The 25,005-nt window shown below is 32.5% G+C and overlaps 1 protein-coding gene across 6 annotated transcripts in view; it reads left to right on the top strand.

Moving 5' to 3' along the window:
• Window positions 1-25,005, top strand: part of LOC145684074 (trypsin-7-like) — a 61,551-nt gene that overhangs the window by 9,213 nt on the left and 27,333 nt on the right. For 4 of the 6 annotated variants that reach the window (XR_014131243.1, XM_081755932.1, XM_081755931.1 and 1 more), the window contains exons 2-4: window positions 5,862-5,885; window positions 14,424-14,500; window positions 21,996-22,084. Coding sequence is in view for 5 of the 6 variants with exons in the window: in XM_081755932.1 (XP_081612058.1) it covers window positions 5,862-5,885; window positions 14,424-14,500; window positions 21,996-22,084 (190 nt within the window). In the remaining variant the exon portion in view is untranslated. The remainder of the gene's footprint in view (window positions 1-5,861; window positions 5,886-14,423; window positions 14,501-21,995; window positions 22,085-25,005) is intronic. The other 2 variants (XM_081755933.1, XM_081755934.1) reach the window with 1 other exon arrangement.

Raw genomic sequence — 25,005 nt, 5'->3', positions numbered from 1 at the left:
GCTCCTCATTTTTCGTAACAGCGTTGTTATAATCTTCTATTAGTTTCACTTCCTTTTCTACTGCATCGTTTGTTACGTGGAGGAATTTAACTATTGTCTTTCTCTGAAAATAGTCATTGTTACTTGACCATGAAATCCGACCAAGAAACTTTTTGGTATTTTAAATCTCACGAGGAAAATTTGTGTGTTTGTTGTAACAAAATTTCTTATTTCCCTTTTCGTTATAATTTTAATTGTATCACCTCTTGCATCAAACTTCTTTGCTGCTTTACGGATTCCGCTTACAGTTTTAATTCTTTAAACCATTTTTGGTCAAAATTGCAGATCTTGTAAAGGAGAATGAAATGTTTGATCACATTTAAACCAAGCCTGAACATATAATCGTATCAGAGAAATGCATACTCTCCGAAGTGTACTTCTGATGAGGATCTTGGTTAGAAGATCGAAACGTCAAGTGTAAATATGTTTTTATATTAAATAAGTGCAGTCTTGTTCAGCAGTTTGTTTATTTTCGTGATTTTATTCGCAAGATGTACGACTATGATTGTGTGTAAGTTTTTAGGTAATACAGAACCTAAAATTACATATGATGAGAGTCCAGAATGTACAGAAAACGCTTTTTACTCTGAATGTGTCAGTCCTCTAATAATCACGAAAGCCGTCAATATAATAAAATCAAATGCTACTTGAGCTGACCAAATTAGTAAAATGGGTCAAAAATTATCTACAGAGAAGGAAGCAATTTGTAACCGTAGGCGATATTTCTTCTGCACTGCGCTATCTCACTCACGGCGTCCCTCCATTACGTGTCCTTGGCCCTCTCCTATTCTTTTTATACATTAACGACCTTCCTTCTGTCTTATAATACTGTAAGTATCACCTATACGCAGATGAATTTCAAATATATATCTCAGGTCAACCCGAAAACTTGGACAATTCAATTCAACAAATGAATGACGATCTGCACCGCATTTACAATGAGTTAACCATAAATACACTTAAATCGAAGTGCATTTGTATCTCCTCTGAACGACTTACACAAATGCACCGTTCGAATATAAAAACAGTAGAGATAAATGGAACAATTATTCCATTTTCTAAAACTGTTACAAATTTTGGTGTAATAATAGATCAATTTCTTGAGTGGAAACCTCACATTAACGCTGTATGTAAGATAGCGTTCTGGTCTTTGCATTCACTCACCAGACTAAAGAAACCCACTGAAACAAAGCTACTACATGTAAAATCTTTAATATTCCCTCATCTTGAATATTGTGATGTAGCTGTATCAGACTTAAATGAAGAATTAGCGTACCGTTAGCAAAGTATCCAAAATGCCTGTATAAGGTTTGCCTATAATCTCAAATGATCAAATCATTTAACTTCATATTACAGAAAGCTGGGCCTTCTGAAACTTGCCGATAGACGTGATTTGCATCGACCCACACTTCTCTTTAATACTTTGCGCTTTCAACAATCTTCCTACTTATTTCAACGTTTGCAACCACTAAATGCTCACCACGATCACAATACAAGATCAGATTGGATCAGGTAAACTACTTTCTCTTCCTCCTCATTCGTCAAAATTGTACTCGAATGCGTTCTTTGCATCCAATATCCGTGCTTGGAATGGCCTTCCATTCAACACAAGACAATCTCAGTCAATCAACCTATTTAAGAAGCAGATCTTCCATAAGTCTACTTAGCAGAGGCTTACTAATATCTAAAAAAATGCTGGTTTTTATACTTCCTACCTTTTATTTCTTTTGATCACTAAATGCATGTGAGTATATTATGTGGTTATTTGTAGTAGTCTAAGTAATCTATGTGTACATTTGATGTGATGCGCGTGCGTGCGTGCGTGTCTGTGTGTGTGTGTGTGTGTGTGTGTGTGCACCTATGATTGGGAGTATTTTATAAATTATACATATTTTATTATTATTATTATTGTATTACTAATCACGATATTATTGTATTGCATGGTCAAGTGGGAGTCAAGGCAGGAGCCTTAACAACGCCATGTAAAATAAGAATAAATAAAAAAATAAATATTAATAATTTCAAATCATTCGAACAAACCGCTTTACTCAATGTATAAAGTAAATAGTGTTCTTCACTATTCCTAACTATGAATGTGCATCAGAAAAATAATGTGAATATATATAATAATGCAGAACCTTATTACTGAAACAAATATATCTGAGATGAAAATGTGTTTCAGAATATAAATCTCAGTATATTAAGAAGTAACTTATGCATGACAAATAAATGCAGACAAATACAGTACACACACTTATGTTATGACATTACACGTTTTAAATCTTTATTTTACATTTATATATAGTGTACTAAGGTCTTTCGTCATCCACTATATCTGAGATACTATACTTTATAGATAATGATTATGTAAGTTCTGAAATGATTGTTTAAATACATATTTCATTAAATGATTTTAATGTAATTATTTTATATAATTATTCATGTTTGCGGGAAAACTCTGTCCCAAACGAGAAACAAACTCACGACTTGCCTCCTCTGTAACACTGAGCAAACATGAATACACCTGCGGAACTTTCTAAACAAACCTACTTTAATTTCTTAGGCAATGACGATTGTATCGGATGCTTATGCTTTTTTTATATATTTTTTTTGTCTTGTTCAATCATCAACTATGGATGTGAAAAGTATGATTGCTGTCTTTGCTTTGATTTGAAATCTTATTTTTCGTGTCGAAACATAGGTGACAAAACCAACGTGTTCTCACATGTTTACACAGTTTCAAATAGTATATCATTATGTTTTTCATTGAACATTATCTATTTATACACTTAATAACATTTCAACATATCTTATTACACTTAAGAAAAGAAAAACACATATAACAAAAATTCCCTCAACTGGAAATTTTCACTCTATCCTTGGAGCTAGTACTCGCTAACCTTGGTTTAAGTTTTGCGAAGTTATCAAAAGTATCCGAAGTCATATTAAATACGGTTCTCTTTTTTGAAATAGGGTGCACTTTCCTTCCTATAGTTCTAATTTATACACTGTTATAATTTTGTGATTCATTATATTTCAATTAAATATTGCTACAAGTAAAAGTTTGAACGACATTTGTACTAAGCGTTTTCTTTTTAATATTATTCTTACGTTTGTTTTATTATAATTTTCCTCTCTATTTCTATCGATTTATTATTGAGCATTATTTATATAGCTTTCCTGAATAACATTTTACACTCGTTAGAGGATCTACCACAAATGTATTTTCAGCTTAAAATTTATGCTTTTTCCTTTCCTACAAATGTAACTCGTTTGGAAAATTTCAATTTCTTGAACTGCGACAGATTACACACAAATGCAAACAAGAGGTCACTAGTATGGAGATTGAGTATAACCTACAATAGATTAACAAAATACATAATAGGTTTGGATATTAATAGTAACAGCGTAAGTCAATTCAAGGAAGTTCTTTGTAGTGTAATAAGAAATAATTGTAGGTGAAAGAACATCAATGATATTGCAACCACATTATAAATGTATTATAATATGAATGTATGAATGTGTTATAGTTGCTTAATACATGTAACGGACACTGTAATTGCGTTATGTAGCCTGTTGTGTCTAAAAATGAATAAATATAGAAATAAATAATTTAATCGTACATAGAAGTATTATATTCTCCTTTCATCTATACTTAACTCTACGCTCCATTTGGCCAATTATGTGTCTCCACTTTCGCATGACATTAAGTAAATAAGTGGAATGTATAAATGAATCACTCATTTGAGAAACATCTCATGTCCATTTTTGGCCAAAATTGAGTTAGACATATTAAATTGTTGGTGAAGGCTAGACACATCCAATACGCATAGAACAACTCACCTCCACTTAGTAACCATGGTGATGGCGCATTAGAAAACATCCATTCCTTTGAGAAACACCTCATCTCCTGGAAATGTTGTTTCTCAAATGACAAATGCTCCAGGGAACGCTATGCCAGGTCATATCATAAAGGCTATTGACGACCACATAGCCTCTTTTACCCAGAAAGAAGCCCATTACACCAGCAGGTCTTACAAATACTTGAACGCTAACCTCAATGTAAGAATTATGTGGCAACTTTTGAAAGAAAAACATCCAGACTTGAGTGTTGATTACAAGTTTTATTTGAAAATATTTCATGAGCATTTTGACCTAACTTTTGGGAGGCTTCAGATTGATTCTTGTTGTAAATGTGAGGAACTGTCTGTCAAAATAAAAAGTCCATCTTTAAATGATGTAGCTAAAAGAGTTTATGTTGCAGAACTCCTTGTGCATAAAAGAAGATCACAAAAGTTTTTCAAAGCCATTGAAAATATTAGACAAAAGTGTTTAACGGATGAAAAAGTAGGTGGGATCTGCATGGATTTTATGCAAAACCTTCTTCAACTTTCTCAAATACCAGTTCAAGAAATATTTTACTTACGGCAGTTGAGAGTGAATGTTTTTAATATTCATAATGTTGCAACCAATAAAGCCAAGTTTTATGTATATCATGAGGGCTTAGCTAAGAAGGGGCCAAAACAAATTTGTTCATTTTTAGTTGATTATATCAATGAAGTTCTTGATGCTGGTGTTAGGCATCTTCATGTTTTTTTTTTTCGATGGTACACCTGGACGAAACAAAAACACCGTGGTTGTGGGGTTTTTTCTTGTCCTAATAGAAACTGGCCGATTCGACAGTATTCATCACTATGTTCCTATTCGAGGTCATTCGTACCTTCCATGTGACCGCGACTTTAGTGTAACCAAACGAAAAATTAAAACAACTGACAGGATTTACACAGTAAAACAGTATGCTGAACTTATGCTGCACTCTGTTTCTATTCAGGACAAGTTCCTGGTGGAAATAGTAGAAAGTGAAAAAGTGATGGATTTTAAATCATAGTTTGGTCAATTGTATAAAAAAAATAATATCTACGGAGACTCAAGCAAGGATCATCTCAAGGAAAAACAAAATTAAATTCAACATTTCAACATTTATGGAGTTTCATTACTCTAATAAACATGTAGGCCAAGTTAAAGTAAAAAAAAAAAAAACAAAACGTCATTGGTGGACTCAATGAACAAACTTTTGACTTGAAAAAACCGGGAACTGGTTTACCAGAGCTTCCAAAAATCAGTACCTACCCGCAAAAATGTGTGCCTATCAACATCAACATAATCAACGATCTCAAGAAAGTCGAAGCCTATATACCTGCAGACATTGTTGGTAAATTTTATTCAAAAATTTATGACTCCCCAACTATCGATATGGATAACATTGAACTGTTTTAAGAAACAATGTTTGGAAAATGTGTATACATTATTTGAAAAACAAAATACTGATTTTATTAATAATTTGAATTGTTTTACCTTTTATTTCATACCTGATAACATATCGTTTAGTCAGTCATTTGAGAAACAACACATCTCCAACAACGTTTATATTTTTTTAAAATATCAAAATAAAAATAATAAAGTTTTATTTTGGTAGAATTAGCTTACCAAAACCCTGTAGAAACATATAAAAAATTTCAAAAAATATATGATGTTAAATTATGAAAAAACTGTTTTTTTTTTAAGATTTTCCCGAAAGTTTACTTTTTTGGATGTGAGGTGTTTCTCTAATGACCGATTCAAATATTCTTGATCTTTCATGGAGCAATGAACTTGTCTAATCTTTAGTATAGTATAGTATAGTAAAGCATCCCTCTGTGATGGTTGATGATAAGAATCATTTTTTCAGTAAATATTAATTTGGGTAGGTGTTTCACATACACTGTCTTACATTGCTTTCACTGAATGCAATAAAGTTGTTTATATGCTAATTTTTCTTTCAGTTGATAGTTACCTGAAAATAGTTGGTAAGTATATGTTTATTATTGTATATTATGTCAATTTTTGCTTTTGTAAATACACTTGTAAATATTTGCGTTAAATGACAGCACACTGTGTGTTTTCCTATGATAAAAATATGTAAACCGAGATCATGAATTAGCATTGTGTTTGAGTGGATAATTAGAAAATTTAAGTAATATGCGTCAATAGTACTGCAATGTCCTTGAAACATACATTTTTATACTTTAATATGTTGAACACTGAGCAGAAGAAATATATATACAATCTGTAATTTACTCATAGTGTATTTTGTATTTATTTGTGATACTATATGGTTTTAACACACAATTATTAGTAACTAAAATCTGACGTAAGACGGAGTTACGTTAACATTAATTGTTAATGCTGAAATTAGTAGCAGATAATAGTAAGAGTGGGTGCTCAGGCAAATCGCTGTTATTGGCTCTGAGAACACCTTAGTACGTCACGTGATATAGTGTCATATCGAAAAATGTCCTCTTGATGTTGAGAGGTAGTCATTAGCCATTTTTGTACTTCCATTTCATGAACTTACGTTTCCCTGCCAATCTATTGCTGTTGGTCATCTCCTCACTTTACTTAAGTTCTGAAATTTCACGCAATTAGAATATCTGGACTCTACTATGGATTCTACAGTATATATGCATCTCTGAAAATGTAGGTAGTCTTAACTCTCTCTCTTTTTCCAAATATTGACATTTTAAAGACTTCTGGCTTCATTTACATCTCTAACATGATACATCACACACTTCGCGGGTATGTGACACAGATAAGTATCCTTATGTTCAACATTGTTCCCTTGTGGTAGCTAAGACGGGTGCTTATTGCCTATTAATGTGCACTTAACATTATTGCGTGTGTTTCTGAGACAAGGTACATCTCTTTGAGGTTCATTTGAACGGTGTGTGTCATTCCCAACGACTGGAAGAAGGGGAGAATAATTTAAAATTACAAGTGTTGAAGATGTATATGTTAAAGTCCTATAAGAAAATTCCTTACTTTCTTTGGTGATTGTTTAAGTGCAAGTACGTACTACTGTGGTTAACTTAAATGAGAGTTTCGGGTTAACCTTTCATACTTCGTGCCCCAAGATGGATACTACTGGTCCCATATGTATCAGGTTTTCTAAACAACACCTTGTTTTCTCCTTTTCCAGTTTTCAGGAATACATTATAATTTGATATTTCAAAATGTCAGATAAAAGAAAATTGTTCCTTTGGGATGCATATAATGTTTTAACATGCGTTATGAAACTTATTTGTAACTAAAACCCTACACAAATGGGAATATGTCATTTTATGATCATATCAATGTTCACTCTTAATTATAACAATAGGTGTTAAAATACTAGGTAGGTCGAACTGTAATTAGACAGTGGCACATATCTGTGAATTAGGGTCTTCTTTAGTGTAGTACTCATCTTTTTCCGTCACCAGCTTACAGCAACTAATGATTGGTACCTAGGACCAGAGGAGAAGCAATCATAGAATATCAGTTATGAAAACTCTAAGCCCTTTACTTTTTAAGATTTGTTTTCCCGATACAGGAGTACAAACACTCAGGTAAATAACTCTGATTGGTTCTTGGGAGCAACGTGCCACATTTCATGTCAGGCCACACATATATTTATATAGCTCTGATTTGTAATTGGGAATCGGATGACCAAGGTAATACTTTGACGCTGCTTTCTTATGCTGTAAGATGGGAGGGTACAGTCCTATTTTATCATGCTGTATGATTAAGTATTTTAATCTCTTTGACGAGTTTCTACGACAAGATATATACCGTTTGAACAGGTGTATGAGTGGAGAACCCTGGACCTTAAGATTTAACATTCATGGTCAAATTGACGGATATTTGCTAGTATTTTAGACCAAAAGACGTATGTTTTTGGATCTCTTGACCAAAAAATTGCTGAAGTTCTTATGATTCTATACCACGTGGTGAGTAAGTTATATTGTGTAGTTTGGTGAGATATTTTTTGTTCTAAGAGTCTCAAATGACATGTGATGTTGACACCGTTCGGACATCTAACATAAAACTTAGCCAGGGTTATTTTGGTTTAAGTAGAAGTTCAGGTTGAAGGAAAATAGTTATTTTCAGTAATACATTATAAGCTTAAATCTATATGTCAATATCATATAAAATAAAATGCTCTAATTTGGAAGAATATGATGGTCTGTCATGTCTTAAGGACACTATTTTGTATAATATCCTTCTTAATTTTGAATATGATACGTCAGGATCCTAATAAGTAAAAGTTTAGTTAATTAAGAGCTTTTTTTTAAAAAAAAGAGGAAAGTCCAAGAGCACGGCACATACTTTTGATTTTCGGTAATCCGTAATGCAGTAATCATCTTCTCAAGGTACGATACTTCACAACTATCACATGAATCCATGCGCCATTTTTCACTCTATTCATACATTCTCACTCTCGCGTCTCTTTTAATTTAAATTTGTTCCAGTGTATTAGCAATTTACAGGTGTAAAACTAATAGAATATTTCATCCACATGTAAATGCATACACATAAAACTATAGAGCCTTTCTATTTGAATTCTGCCCCTTCTGGCGCTACTGTCGATGTGTGTGTTCCTGTACCTCCCTCGAAAGAGGAGGAACAAGTTGCTGCGGCCAAGATCTTTCACTTGTTAGATGCGGAAGCGTTGACACAATGAATTATTTCACAGGCTTCACTGTCCACTGTCTTGTTAGCCATTCTAAGTAGCCTACGATCTTCACTCGTCAAGACAAAACGACTGAATGACAAATTGGCAACGTGGCTGAGGTCATTTACTTCTTTGCCGTAAGCAATGGGAGAGTTTCCTCCGTCATAGGGTGGCGAAGATGGGGCCGAAGTATAGTTCACATAGTTTCCGAGGGCACACCTGAGATAGACAGGCTCTAGCATTATATCTCTAGTAGGCAGATAAAATCTTGTATATGCTGTTTTAAATTGTATTGACGGTAGTGAAGTTTACAGTTGTAACTAGAATATCAGAGTATACAGTTTATCATTCAAGTTAATAATCAATGTTGAATTTAGTTTGTTGTAAGAGCAATTTGCTATAACTTTGTTGATATATTTGATTGAATGATTGTAACAATGATTGAGATTGGAAATATGCTTAGTTACTTTTTGGGCAACTACAGTCACTGAATGAGATAACAAAGTGTTGTTTTGAATAAGTACCTAAATTTTCAAACATTTGCTGAAAATATTTGCTGTATACTGACAAATGTAACATTACACGAAATGTGCTATAATTTAGCTATGTCATACAAGACTTGCTTCTCATTCTATAATATAGTACATGAAATATACTGTTTGTTATAATTTACTTATGCCATTCACGGTTTCTTTATCACTCTACTTGATATTATATTGCCTTTGTTATTCAAGTTCCAGCGCACGGAAGTTTAGAAAAGGAAGTTCTATCGCGCACAAACATAAATTTTTATTCATAACTTCGTTTTCACTATCCTAGAAAGGTGCACTGTTTTAATACATTTAACACTAATGCGGAAAGTGCCATTCACAAATATGTTTAACATACGTATTTTTCTTTACACTAAAATGAAACAAATAAATACTATAGTTTAATATATATATATATATATGCCAAACTTAATGAAAGAAGAATAATTAAATATATTTATATCTTTAATAATAATGTCCACATAATAGTTCATCAAGAAGGGGATTTAGGCAATAACTAACTACACTTACGAATTCGATGGCTAATCGAACCCGGAGGCTCAATGCTGCGTTCGCAAAAGCTCTCCACTGACTTCTGTCCTTAGCCAACTGGATCAATTTTCTACTTTGTATTTTTATTTCTGCGAGATCCATCTTAATATTGTCCTCCCATCTGCGCCTAGGTCTTACTAACGATCGTTTTCTGATTGGTCTTTCAGTCAAGACTTTGAAAGAGTTTCTACTTTATTCCATCCTGGCTAATGACCTGCTCACCTAAACTCCTAGACTTGATGATCCTAACAATGTATGGTGAACCGTATAAATTATAAAGTTTCTTGTTATGAAGTTTCCGTTATTCCCCATTCCCGTTCCTCTTGGTTCCGAATGTTTGTCTCAGGATCTTGTTCTCAAATACTTTCAGTCAATATTTTTCCCTCAGAGCAAGCAATCATGTTTTGCAACCATACAGGACAACAGGCATGATTATCATTTCATATATTTTAAACTTCAAATTCTTCGACAGGATTCGCGACGACAAGAGATTTTGAAGTGTATAATAACACGATATTTAATCGTTGGTTTCTTCTGTTAAAATTGATCCTTTATATATGAAAATATCCTAAATGCTTCCATCATTTGCAGTACTACTGATCCGACACACTTTCATGTCTCTAGTATTCCCTGCATTTACTTCTAAACTCATGTCCCTGCAAATCTTTAATAAGACCACAGCCTTTGTTTCTATTGTTCTTCTATCGTCTCCTATTAAATTTACATAATCAACATCGCCATAACCTGGTGATCACCATTCAACTCTCGATCCTGGTTGCTATCTTTGATTTTTCTTAAAGCGTATTCCAGAACAAACTTGAATAATAATGGGAGCAATGCACTCCTTCTTCCAGGCCATTCGTGACCTCAAAGCTTGTGTACAAAATTTTCCTACCCGGACTTTCCTTTTGGGATTCATTTAAACATATCTTACTGAATCTAATTAGCTGTTTCGGAATTCTGTAAGAATGTTGTACAATATTTCTCTCCTAACTGAGTCGTAAGTCTTTCTAAAACCAATAAATAGTTTATGTATGGGGGTATTGTATTCCCACTTATTTTCGAGTAGTTGACGAATGGTAAATACTTGGTCGATAATTGATCGATTTCGTCTAAACCCGCGCTGATAATCTCCAATAGTTTCTTCTGCGTATGGGTTTGATCTTTGTAATAGAATGATTGAAAGGATTTTATACGATGATGAGAGGAGAGAAATGCCTTGGTAATTATTAGAGCCAGTTTTTTCTCCTTTCTTGTGAATTGCTATAATGATTGATTCTTTCCGCCCTTATGGTAATTCTTCCTTGTTCGATATAAGGAGAATTAGTTTCTGTATCTTGTTCCACAGTTTGGCGAAGCCAGCTAAAATTAACTCAGCCGGAATTTCGTCTACTCCCGTAGATTTGTGTTTCTTTAATTTCTTTATAGCGATTGTTACTTCTACTCGGTTTGGTTCTGGAATATACAGTTCTTGAATATACAATGTATATCTAACTTTCTACGTGAACATTAGTTTTTAGCTGCGTGTTAAGCAAATCGTCAAAGAATATCTTTCCATCTATTTAAGATGCTATCTATATCAGTGAGAATTTTTCCGTCAGTTTTTTAATATATAAGCACGAGGTTGATAGCCTTCCTTAAATTCGTTAATCACCTTACAAATGTCCCAAATGTTTTTAATTTTAACTATTACCTTAAAGTTCCTTAATTTTAGCTTACACAAAATCATGTTTCTTTGTTGTAAAAGTTTGGGAATTTTCCCGCCTGATGTGTACGAAATTTTGTGTAGTTATTTCATTCGAATTTTTTAGCCAACGTAGTTTTGCCTCTTTTCTCTTCTCTGCTAGTTTAGTGTATTCCTGGTTGAACCATGGTTTGCTCCTACGTATTTCTGCGTGTTCCATTTTTCTTTTGCTGAAATTTTAATGCTATCTCTACTTTCAATTCAAGTATCCTCAACACTAGTGTACTCTGAATCTTCTGAAGCAGAGAATCAATTCGAAACTTCAATCTGGTATTCCTTTCTTACCTGGCTCTCTTATAATTTCTTTAATGAAAATCTCTCCGTTTTCAGACATTGAATATTTCATTTGTTCAACGATAATCTCTCTATTAAATATCTTCATTTTCAGACATTGAATATTTCCTTTATTCAACGATAATATTTCTCTTATTGTCGCTGCTAGCAGGCAGTAATCTGTGTCACAATCAACCCCTCGCAACACCGAACATCATTCGTGCTAGATTGTCTTCTTTTGTCTACTAAAATGTGATCAATTTGATTATGTGTTTTTCCGTCTAGTGAAGTCAAAGTGAATTTATGATCTTCGTGACGTGGAAATTTTGTACTCTTCACGATAAGGTTTTTGGATATTGAAAGTTCACAAGTCTAACAATTTTGCCGTTACTTCCCTTATGCAGACTTTTGTTCCTTATAATCGGTTTGAAAATATCCTCTCGTCCTAAATTCACACTGAAACCCCCTAATAGAATTTTCATATGATGTCGCAAGAGTTGGTCAAATATCCATTTCACTTCTTCGTAAAAACTATCTTTTACATAGTCATGTTTATCTTCTGTTGACGAATGTACATTTAAAACAATAATATCACACCACCCACCTTTAAGAGTAATAAAGAAAAGTCTGTCAGTAACAAATTCAACCTGCTTAATTGCTGATCCTATTCGTTTCTGAACGAAAAACTCTGTCCCTAATTGGTAATTTTTATTTCCTTCCCCGTAAGAAAAGAAAAAAAATCAGTAATTTACAGTCCTATTTCCTTCCCACCTAACTTCCTGAACTCATACTAGATGTATCCTTTTTTTCTAACTCACCCGTTACGACATTTAACGCGTGTACCTATAAAGACTTCTAATATTTCATGTTCCAAATCTCATGTTCATTTTCTTTAGCTGAGGCCGTGGCAAGTTATCAGTCTTTGTCCGAGGCTTTTGTGAATTTTTCTGAACAAGTTGCATTTTCTACAGGATTTAGTTGTTAGCCTTACACAAACTCTCAAGCTGGAGGACCTCTCATTGTCGTCTGTCTGCGTCTCCTTATTCAGTATATTCGCAACTAGCCTCTATATTTAGAGGCCTTCTCCACGAGCTGCAATCGGAGGACGCGCCACGCCGTGATGACAGGAACCCACATTACACAGTTAATGAATAATAAAACGTTTATTATGAATAATAACAGTTTATAACTATTGTTATCCTAACGATTTTGACAGTTTGAACGTAAACTCCTCTTAACTAAGATATGTGCTGCATTTATATTCATATACTGATGTTTTCTTAACCTTTCCATTATAATGTATGTAGAAAAAATTGGGTTAGAACATTGATTCTAACACAAGCACATAGAACCAACATTGATATGTTGGTATCAATGGTAATTGGTAATGTATTTTGAAAGTCAATTATAAGAACAACATCAGTTTCTAGAAATAATCCTGCTCGTAGTTTGATTTTCATTAGCATTAAAAATTTTTAAAAAAATGATTATGAGGTTTAATAGGTCCCAAAATTGCAAATTCACAAGTATAATAAACATATTATGTCATTTGAGATGTCTTTACGATTACATGCCCATTTTACTTGACAATTTTCACAATATCGTACACTCGTTTTCTGTGATGCCCGGCCACTGCAAAAAGCCTTTTAGACATTTTCAGAACGAAGGTGACATAACCAATTTTTGGCTATTGCTTTTAATGAAATATCTTCCTCGTAAACTGCACAAATTTCTCCTTGGAACTTTGCAGCATTTACGCTTTCATCTCAAAATACTGTATGTACTGAATATACAGGTATAATACAGCACAATTTTGGAGGATTCTCACCCACTTTCATGGTTCTGTATTTTACGTCTTATTAAGAATTTCAAAACTGTTTGCTTATCTACTAGCTTATTGTCATCTTTACTGTGGTATTTGGTAATTAACGCCATTTCATGCTCAAAACACTCATTACGTTTGGAGAGAGAGAGAGAGAAAGAAAGTGTTAATCTATGTTTTTTTTTAAATATTCATGCGTTTTTGTGCTTTAAGTATAAAACAGAACAACCTGATTTACAGAGTCCCATATTGAATCTAAGTCACGTCCACCTCTCTGAACGAAGACTCCATTGCTTGTGTTTACGCTCCCTCTTCCATGCTATATGGTTCCTCTGCCTGATCGGGTCATTGCATTACAAGCGATTTAAATTACAGTGAGCACATTCAATTAAGTTTAGAAATTTCACGTTTACTGTTACAAAAACCATATTCATTTTCTGGCCAACACATATATGAGTTATTCAATGCAATTGATATATTATTTCCAGGGAATATATTTTTCGTTTTTTTTATTTCTGAAATTTCTAACTTTTGAAATTAAATATTTATTTGATCATTAGAAATAATAACGTTAGATGTTATGGCTGCTAAAATTAATAACTAAATTACTTATTACTCTTGTTTTGTAACCCTTCTATCTCAATATAACATAATTCTATTATCACAATACATAAACTCATTTTCAGCTCTGAAGAAGGAAGTAAAATGTCTTAAATATGTCATTTAGTCAGTAAGTTGCTTACGTTCTTGTGTAAGTAATAATATATATTTTTGCCTCAAATACCAAATACCTAGATACGTTACGTATTCACACAATGATTTCTGTCCCTTTAATTTATAAGTAATCTTAAGTTTGTTTTCATAAATTAATTGTTTTAAATTCATTAAGGCATTTCTTCCTCAACCTGAATAATCTATACATTTCTCTATTTGCAGAAGATAACAAAAGTCCTCTAGATTCTAGATTTATAATGGAAGGAGATCCGGCGTTACCAGATGAATACAAATTTGTGGTATGTTATATAAATTAGACGATACCTATATTATTAGAGTATTAAGTGAAATTCTATAAGCTACATTTATACGATTTGTGTAATAAGCGTTCCTTATGACTCAGTGAAAAGGATGTGGGGCAAAGTTCAAAGTTTCGAATCTACGAAGTCCATGAATGTGAAAAATACATGTAATTTCAAACACAAGAAACCTTGGAGCTTGCGATACCTAACACTTTCAACTTCATGTCAATATATTTTGTGTTCACTGATGAGAAAGCTTACTTTCTGATTAGTTTGTAACCAGTTCTAATAATTTTTGTGAATGTTTGATATAATTGATGAAATTTTGGATATATCCAATGGTGGAAAACAAATCTGAAGAAATAAAGTTCTTGTATTCATGGTGTAAATATTTCTAATTGAGATAATAAACAACATCTGTTAGGAACTGGACCCCTTTTCATTTTCACTTTATGCGGTACACGAAAACGAAAATGATCGGAATACAAAATGTATTTTAAACTTGCAGTGTTATAGGTCTTTGTATCCAATAGGTTTTGCTTGGATATTACGCAACATTCTGATTTTTAATATAGCGTTTCATTATTATAATATCATTAAATATTTTAAATTTAAAAATGAACTCTTAAAACTACTATACACATTAGTATAACGCATATATATATATATATATATATATATATATATATATATATATATATATATATATATGTCTTTGGTAATATTTTGATAACGTAGCAATCATTGTAGTCTGCATACAAAGACGCACATATACACAATGTATACGTATATATTCGTTTAAGTGCATTGTTGGTCTCACAAAAAAAAAAAAAAGAATTGTTCGAAACGCAGTAAGTTCTTCTGTTGTCATATTGAGCTAGTATTTGTGTATATAAATCATCGCGATCAATGCGATATTTACGCGGTCAATGCACGAATCTATTTTACCTTTTAATAACAAATGGTAAAATCGGTAAAAATCCGAGAAAAAAGTTGTACTTTCTGTCTTGATCATTTCTGACTCTTCGCTTTTCCCCCTGGTCACCGGATCGAATAGTCCTACTTGAAGACAAATGAAGAACAGAGATTCTAAGAAAAATGGTGTCCGTGTCTTAAAGATGTGGAATTTATTCAGAAGAGACTTCCTGGTCCAATGAACGGTTTCCTCTAATCTAGATCAGCAAGACGCTAAAGAATTTGGAGTCCAAAAAAAGTAATGGTCAAGACGGAACAACGTAATCATAAAATACAATTGAACATTAATGAATATTTCTTTACATTTATAAAACAAATATTTCCCTGGTCGTCTTTGAATACCCCACGTTCTAGCGTTTCACACTTAAGAGATGAAAACAACTATTAGTTTAAAAAGATGAAGAGCAAAAAAAAGTGTTAAATTAGAAGAAATAATGAAAACTTCTTAATTCACACACACTTAACGCTTGCCCCAAGAGACAATATAGGTACATTACACAATGAATTTCTTAACTACTTCAGTACAGAATGAAAGAAAATAATAGGAATATCATCATAACCAAAACCAAGTATCAATCATAACACTGAGCACTTTAGTGGCAGTTAATTAAATAAAATTATATCAAGTTATAAAGGACGTTGAAATAAGTTCTACAATAAATCCTTTAAGTAAGCACAACTGTCACCATTAACCCAGAAATGTTCCAATCATTGCATTTGATGGAGATGGCCAAAGGAAGAAATTTCACGGAGATCTTTTTAATTACGTACTACTTTTGTTCTAAGCAATCAAATAGAAAAGGCATGAAAAGAACAATGTATTAAGAAGTCTGTTGAGTAGGAAATAGAGAACGGGCTGGCTTTTCAAACATTGACAATATTTTCAACCATTGGTTTTGGACAATGTAAGTACTTAGTTTCATTATTAAAAAATATGTGGATTGTTAGAATAAAAAAAAGCGATAATTAAAGATACGAGATGAAATAGTAATACTGACCAAGTAGCAGTGTATGCCCAACGATCTGGTTGGTGTAAATGAAATTAATCATCTCGACATATTGCAGAGAAAGACTTCAATAAATGATGAAGTATCATTAAATGAAACTGCATGCGCAATCAAAAATTAGAGGTAATTAATATTGCTTGATTATCGGAATGTAAATAAATGGTAATGTATTTGGATTTTAATAGTGGAAGTTAATTGGATATGGTTTGCAGTAAATAGCAGTTACAGATGATAAGACTAAAACTGCCAACCGGAGGAAAAATGTTCCCAACGCTAACCTCTTGTTTTTTCATCACGAAATAAAAAGAAAAGGAATTTCAGTTACGAATAAGGAAAATACTAAATATGTAATACGAATAGAATTTTCACTAGTTTTTTACTACTTATAGAAGACGAATAACATCCTTTTGGAAATAACTCCATAATATCCTTTCTTTACAGCATAAATATCCTAGAATGGTCAGTAAAGACAATTTTATTACAAGAAATTGAAGCAATCCCTAATCTCGAGAGATATAACAGTTTAAACCGAAATCCCTCTCCAATGTATAACTATAGATTTTAGAGAAGGTATGTCTAAATGATTCAATAAAAGGATTAATATTTTCATTACAATATATGAGGTAACAAATGAAAATTTGTGCTTTCATATATCGAAGCATGGCGGTAGCGTTGAGGTTTGATAACTTGTATTGCTCATTGGGTTGTCAAATTCCTATGCTACTGTAATGAATTGCGTTATTATTGACCACTACTTACGCTTATTTTTGTAATCACATTTATTGCTACTATTTTTCTTTTTTTCTTTTTTTAGAAAGAAAAGATCACATCATGCCAAAACAGGTATTGTCTTCACGTTTCCGTCTGATGGCATCATATAACCGACACTCATTATTTCATTACTCTTCTGATTTTCATATCTCTGTATTTCAATTTCCTCTCTTTCTTTGTTTCTTCTGGAAATGACTTTTTAATGTAGACAAAATCATATTTCCAACAATATATATTACTCCGCATAAGTGTTTCTATAATCTATTTCAATTATAATATCGTTACATCTGTATGTCTAAAGAAAGAACATCGAATATCCATGCATGAAATTCCATCCAAAATTAAACCTCAACTACAGTTAGCATGCGCCATATTTGTGCGAAGGAAATTTCCTTCAAACACGCAAATTTCTTCCATTGGCTTATGTATGATTCACTTTGGATTTTCTCAATTTTACTCAATCAGTTTTAGTTGGATTGAAACTTCTAACATATTAACATAGTGTATAAAAAGACAATAATGTATTGAAGCACAACCAAATATAAACTTTCTACACGTTCGCTCCATAATACCATCCCTAAGGAAATGTGAAGAGTTGAATCTTCTTTCTAAATTATTACGTATATCCTATCCCAATAACGATGACCATATTGATGATGTCTCTTTGTAACTGAAAATTCTCGAACTTCGGATAGTTTCGGAAACAGAGTTGAGCCACAAATCTAACACTCGCAATTGGGAAAAAATGTGCAAGATAAAGCAGAAAAACAAGAGAATTTGCAAAGGATACGTACATCATTGCCTTGTAAATTCAGGTATATTTCTTTAGAAGGAGCTTGATAGGGGTGATCATGTTAGATTAATGATAAGCCGCTGGAATCCTAGTCCTAAGGTTGTGAGTTCGATTCACATATGGGAGAAACATTTTGGTATGTAATGATATACTTCTCAATATACTTATATAAAAGTATTAGATCAAAATAAATTAGTTCTAGGTATGCATATATTCATAAAATCATTTCAAAAACATACAAAAATTATTCTTAAAACATAACATCTGAGAAACTGGACCTCGACAGAATATCCGTATATTATATGCAAAAGTTAAATACAAATTACGTAAAACGTATAATGGCAATACTTCATTGAAAGTTGTGTATTTTACAAAACCATTTCTCATTGAGAAGTTACTTCTCAAAATTCTTCGTATAACGTAGAGTTTAAATTCTTGACGATAGTATTTTTTCTTCTTGTTGTTCACTTCAACCATAGGTTGGTGAACAACATGGAAAGTCTAGAAATACAGGAATCGTTGTGCGTAAGTGAATACGCGACAAGTTAAATGATCCTAAAAACTCACTCCAATATAAAAGTTAATAGACTGAAAGTCATTACAGTAGTGCAATTCTGATTTTGTAATGCTAAACAGACTAGGAAGAGATTTAAATTAATATAACTCATTATAGTCCTGATTACTAAATAACATGAATTTACTGTTTTTTTTTTTACTTTATGAAAAATTAAAGGCTGCATGTGACTCTATAATTTTATATGTATGTCAAAGACTTAAAAATTATATATATATATATATATATATATATATATATATATATATATATATATATATATATATATATATATATATAGACAGAGAGAGAGAGAGAGAGAGAGAGAGATATTACTATCTCTAACATAACAAAATTTAAATGGTCGATTATATATTAATGAACAAACTAGATATTTTAGGCAATTGGTTTATTAAATACAATATATTGTATTCTTATAAACGGGCAACTTACCAAAGTACAAAAGTGTTCATTCCTTTTACAACCCTCGCTAAAGGTGCTTCAATTTTGAATTAATAATCTTCCATATAACATATTACAGCCATACACTTCTTCATAGAAAATTAATACGTTGAGACAACCAGAGAGATAATCCTTTTCGATATATCACAAAGGTGAAATCTAACGACCATATGTATTTGCAAGATTGGCCAATTGGTCACCAAATCGCTCAGAAAGGCTATTTAAACACGTAGTTCAATTCACTAAACTTTGGTTATGACGATGAGACCCTTGCGAAAGGAATAATGCATACTAATAACTATTCGTTGCCTGTTATGTAACGTTGTACATATCTTCAAGCTTTCTATTCGAGGTGGTTACCCACTTACGGTTGTGTCCTACGTAAGCATGTATCCACGTAACGTTGTGTTCAACTAGCTGTTTTCCACCTAGCATTAGAAGTAACCCATATAACATTTTAAGTAGTTATTGATACCCTTATCCAAACCACCCATCAACAGACTGCATGATTTCCTTTCTTAGTATGGTAGCGCTGCGAAACTACACGGTAATTAAATGTCTCTAAAGTTTTTTTGAACAAATCTTTCTCTGCCTCTATATATTTTTCAAATATTCTTACAATTGGGAGATCTGTTTTATACTTTGCTAAGGTTTCTTTTTCGTAACTGGTCTAGATATTCTCAATCTAGGTATTCTATTCTTGGTCTTCCTCTTCCTGGTTTTCATTATACCTTTCCCTTTATCAGCATGGTGATGCAATTAGAGTGCCGAGTAAGATGGCCGCTTGCTGTATCTTCTTTTTCCTATTATCTTCATGATCTATCGTTCTTCATTTGCTTCCTTAAGTACGTCTTTATTCCTTTTCCCTTTGGTGCATGATTTGAACCAACATATACATTTGAAATGGTTCCAGTTTGGATATTTCTGCTTCTCTCGATGTCCACGTCTCTGATCAGTTAAGTTCCACGCTTCATACCAGGGTCTTACTAATTCATTTACGAACGACCAACGACACATTTCTTCATGTTAAAAGTTCTATTTTCCTATTAAATGCTTGCTTAACCTGCGCTATTCCAAAACTTACGTATTATATTCGTAAAAACTCCGTCTGATGTTTATTTCATTCAGTGCTAAATTTGTGAATCATTATATATTCCTGCAATGCATTGTCATAGGCAGAGTAGCATGCACTATTTATTGCGTAATTTGAGTAATGCTGCTTCTTCTACTGTTCCTTAGATATAACCATTTCTAATCACACTTTACGCGTGAGAATCAAAAAACGTATCTCCTTAAAATTCCTACGTGAAGTATTGTGTCTTATCTTGCACGAAAGCCAGCGGTTTTCGAATAAATAGTGTAAGGAAGTCATATAATGCAATTTCCGAAATCCGGAATATCTAACGTTTGGAATTTGGGAAATTCGCAATTGAAGCACTAAAATTTATTACAAATATGAAACATGTCAGAAACTTGAGAGTGCTAAAGGGAAGAATTAATAATAAGCCACATTCAGTAACTGAGTATTGGAGGCAAGTTCGAAAATTTTCAATGCTGTTGATGTATATTTAATAGGGGATAATAGCAGAATAATAGAAAGAAATGTAGAAGTGTTGTTAAACGATTGCAGGGAGATATGTTTAAAAGTAAATCCATAGAAAACTAAATACATGGAAATTCGTCGGGATCGCAATACGGTAAATTATGAATCTTAAAATGTGAAATAATACTTTCGATAAAGTGGATACTTTGAAATATCTAGGATCAATATTAAGAGACGAAAACCATATTCACGAAGAAATTAAATGTCGACCAAAACCAGATAATTCCTGTTATTATTCATTTCAAAACCTCTTGTCGTCGCGAATTCAGTCGAGGAATGTGAAGCTTAAAATACATAAAACGATAATAGTATATGCAGACTCTACGGAGTCTTCGGGACAAATGGCTTTTTTTATGTATGCCTAAGTAACCTCAAAATATACACAACACGTACAATTATAGTTGGAATACCTACTACACGACAAGCAATTGCCTGAGTATGTGATGTTGACTTTTTTCACACCAGCTGTAAAGATTTTTTTTTTAATTTCATCAAATATAATTCATTATTCTCAACCATTGGCAAAACGTCTTCTTTATCAGATTTTTGCTTTTTTCTTTCACATAAATTCAACTTAAATATCTTGTTGAAGCAACTTGTAACAACGTTTTATCTCCTTGTTTTTCCAGTAATCCTTTAATGATATTAAAGCTGTAAAAAACGCAATATTTAACTCTGTTCCCTCGAATTACTTTTCTTTCTCCTTGCACTTATCTTATTGTTTAATTCACTATATTAAACATCTAGAGTTTCCTTATATAGTAATACTTAAACTGTAATAGCTACATACATGATATACGATTTTGACTTCAAATGAAAAACACTATAACAAATATACATAACGAATACTGAAACAATGTTACCTTCCAAGCGGCTTTTATGTTCTTTAATTCAATTGAGATATCGGTACTCATTAGTCCGGAGTATTAACAGTGGCAAAAATACTGTGTACATTCTCAAGTAATAAAATGGCGTAATTTGATCTATTTCTCTCTAGCGTTTGAATAGATAAATATCTCCTTATATTTTGCGTTTAATTTATGATATTTTCCAAAGTTTCTCTCTCAATTTTTATAAATAATTATAATTAAATTTTTGATAATTTTTAAACTAATTTAGATCAGAGCAGCACTATACTATTACGTTTTCTTACAAAAATATGCATGAAATTTAGTAGTTGAACGTTACACAGTTTCATAGCATTCATAAAGGATTGTATTTTTTTGTTTTTGTTCTTTTGGTATAATTTAAAAACTAATATCGAAAATATTAAAAATATTTCAAGTAACACTGCAATAATATAATTGTGATTATTTTTGTTGGCTTAGGGATCGTTACTAAGTGATGGTACCAATATATGTGGAGCAACAATAATTAATAAACAATGGGTATTGTCTGCAGCACACTGCGTATATTTGTAAGTTTTATTGTTGTTTTATTAGTGCTTGATAAAATATCTACCGACTATGCAAATAGTTATATACATATTGATGCATATACCCTTCTCTCTGTATATATATATGCACATACCCTCTCTATCTCGATCCATATATATACATATGTATACAGGTATATATATGAGGTAATTTCAAGTAAATATGCCAAGTGTTCAGTGCTGAAACTTTTCCGTTGAAATCCGCTAGAATTAGCCTCCAATATGTGCCACGGGATTTTACAAATCCGATTTGACGAATACTCCGGGAGACAGCGCTGAGACCAGCATGCAGTGCAGTGTTGTTTGCTTCGGGAAGGTTACACTGTAACGCGCCGGTAAAGATTCCGGAGAGAAAAAATATAAACAAACTCAACCTTCCACAATAGGGCGCTTTGGGCAGAGGTTATCCCAAGGTCGCGATCGGCTCACCTCAAACCTATTTATCTCTTACTTTATCGATAGTAAATCAGCAGGACTCTCACCCTCTCGATGGCTTAAGTAACTTATCATCCAGTTTATTCGATAGGAGAAAACATATACATGTAACAAGAAATAATAACACAATACCTTTCAATTATAATAACTTTATTACAAAAAATGATGAACAACAATCAGCTTAAACAAATCTTTTAAAAAATCAAGTAAATAGAGTTTCGCTGAACGACTAGAATTATATACTTGAAAGTCTACTAGCCCAGAATATCTTTAGTTTTAATACCACAATTCATCCTTTCTTCTCTGGAATTTTGAAGCAGGAATGATAATATTGCGAATCCAAATCGAACTAGGGATCCAATTCTAATCCTAGCCATTAAGATCAAATTAACCTTAATTCAAATACTACTAACTATTCCTTATTTGGAGGCGGGGAGAGATGACCTACACCTGTCTTTACTTCCAGATTAATAGTATCATAACAACTTTATTGAAAAGTTACTAGACTTGAAGTAACACGTCTCCAGACTAAATTCAATAGTTAAGTCGTATTCTCTTATATCCAGTGAGCTTGGATCGTTCCCGCTACACAATACATATAAAGCATCAAGAATAATCCTAATAATCATTGAATCACTATTTATGTAATATTTTCAATTGCAGCACAATAATCTCTTCCTTCTTTAGCTGAAACAGCAACTAGGATCGAGCTGAGCATTAATTAAAATGATAATTGAGTCAATGGATTACGATTTAAATCTCGAAATGCCGGAATTAACAGTCGTTCTTCTAGTTAGAGGAAACAAACTAAATCACAATCAGACAGCTAGAATAACAATTTCCCGGAACATTGAAAATTACTCACACAGAAAGTTGTTCTAATGCTCACCTTTCACAATCTTCGGTTAATCGTCTTACCTAACTATTAACCTGGGCTCGCCTCATGGGAGGAAATGTGACTACGACTAACTTCTGCAACCCAAAAGCTATGCAAGTTCTAACCCTCCAAGACAGCTAATACTTTCCGAAAGAACAATCACGCCTTTTTATGAGTGATAAAGTGCGCGTACACAGAAATGCGAAATGGGGTAAGCGAAATTACTTCGATTAATTGGCAAATAACCGACCAGTTAATTCAATTACTAACAACATCATTCATTTACCAACAATATTTCCTTAATCAGACCGGCTAATTGCACTAGCATTTGATTGCACAAATTTGTTACTTTTCATTCCACTTCTCTTCTCTCTTTTTCCTTTTTTTTTTTAAAAAAAAGAACAAAGTTATCTGATTCAATTTTCGTACAGCACTTTTCTGTTAAACTTTAGGACTTAGTTGTCTTCTTTAAGCACCCTAACAAAAATTTAAATCGACGCATCGGAACACGTATAACCGACCAACTTGATACATGAAGAACGAAGGCGCGGTTACGTAATAGAATCAGTACACGAGGAACAACCTTCCGCCTCCACAATCAACACGTAAATCAACGCGCTTCAGAACTTACGAGTGCAGGAAGAGAACAAAACAGTGTTGCCCGTTGAAAATATTTGAAAATATTAAAACACAACCTCAATACTTTCCTACATATCATTATTTTTATCTTTTGTTTTCGTTTTTTAATCCATACATGTTTTTACCAAATAATACATAATTCAATTCAATAATGTTCTTCACTCTTAAAATACTTTATTATTTTTATATTATTGTCTTTCTTCCTTTTTGCAATGAAAGACGACCTGAAGTTCTTCAACTACTCAGGGGTGACTTTCGTTACAACATGGAAGGACGTTATTAGTGTAATAGAGGTTAGAATTCGTTATTAATGCCGTAATAACTCAGAACATTGCCGATTGTTTACAGCAATGTGCGTCTCACTCCCTGTTAATCTAGGAACAGTTTGTTTTGTAAGTGTAGTGATTTGATGAGCACTAAATCTATACAAAGCAGGGTGGAGCGAAATACGCCAGTGCTTGTGCAGAAAGGACTGAAGAAGACAAATATGTTTTCATTTGTCCCATATGTTCCATTTAACACTACAGTACTTGCATGAAATTGTTGAAACATGAGTGCTCGCACGGATTACGATTGTAGTCCATTTGATAAATATATATATTTTAGTGGTTATTCAATTGGTATTTTTACATTATTTTTGTGGGTTTTCACAGCCAATAAAGAATATATTTCAGTGCAAACATTTTGTTTTTTAATGCACAAAAAGATTAGAAGCCAAAACTTTAGAATGAGTATGCAATTTACTATATTTTTGTAAATGTTCGTTTATTTTCTTGCTATTTGATTAAAAATTGAAATAAAAGAGGAAATTTTCATTTAAAGTGTTAAAAAGTGTTACAAAAAATAAAAAAGAAGTTGTTAAATTGTTTGCAAGTTTAACTTTTACACTTGAAAACAAGGTCAAAAGTAGGCAAAATTTTGGGTCTTTCAGTCAGTGCAAAGAATGTGCTTA

Source organism: Thermobia domestica, chromosome 4 (genome assembly GCF_964235325.1).
Source record: "Thermobia domestica chromosome 4, izTheDome1.hap1.1, whole genome shotgun sequence".
Lineage (NCBI taxonomy): Eukaryota > Metazoa > Arthropoda > Insecta > Zygentoma > Lepismatidae > Thermobia > Thermobia domestica.
This window is presented reverse-complemented; position numbering and strand designations above follow the sequence as displayed.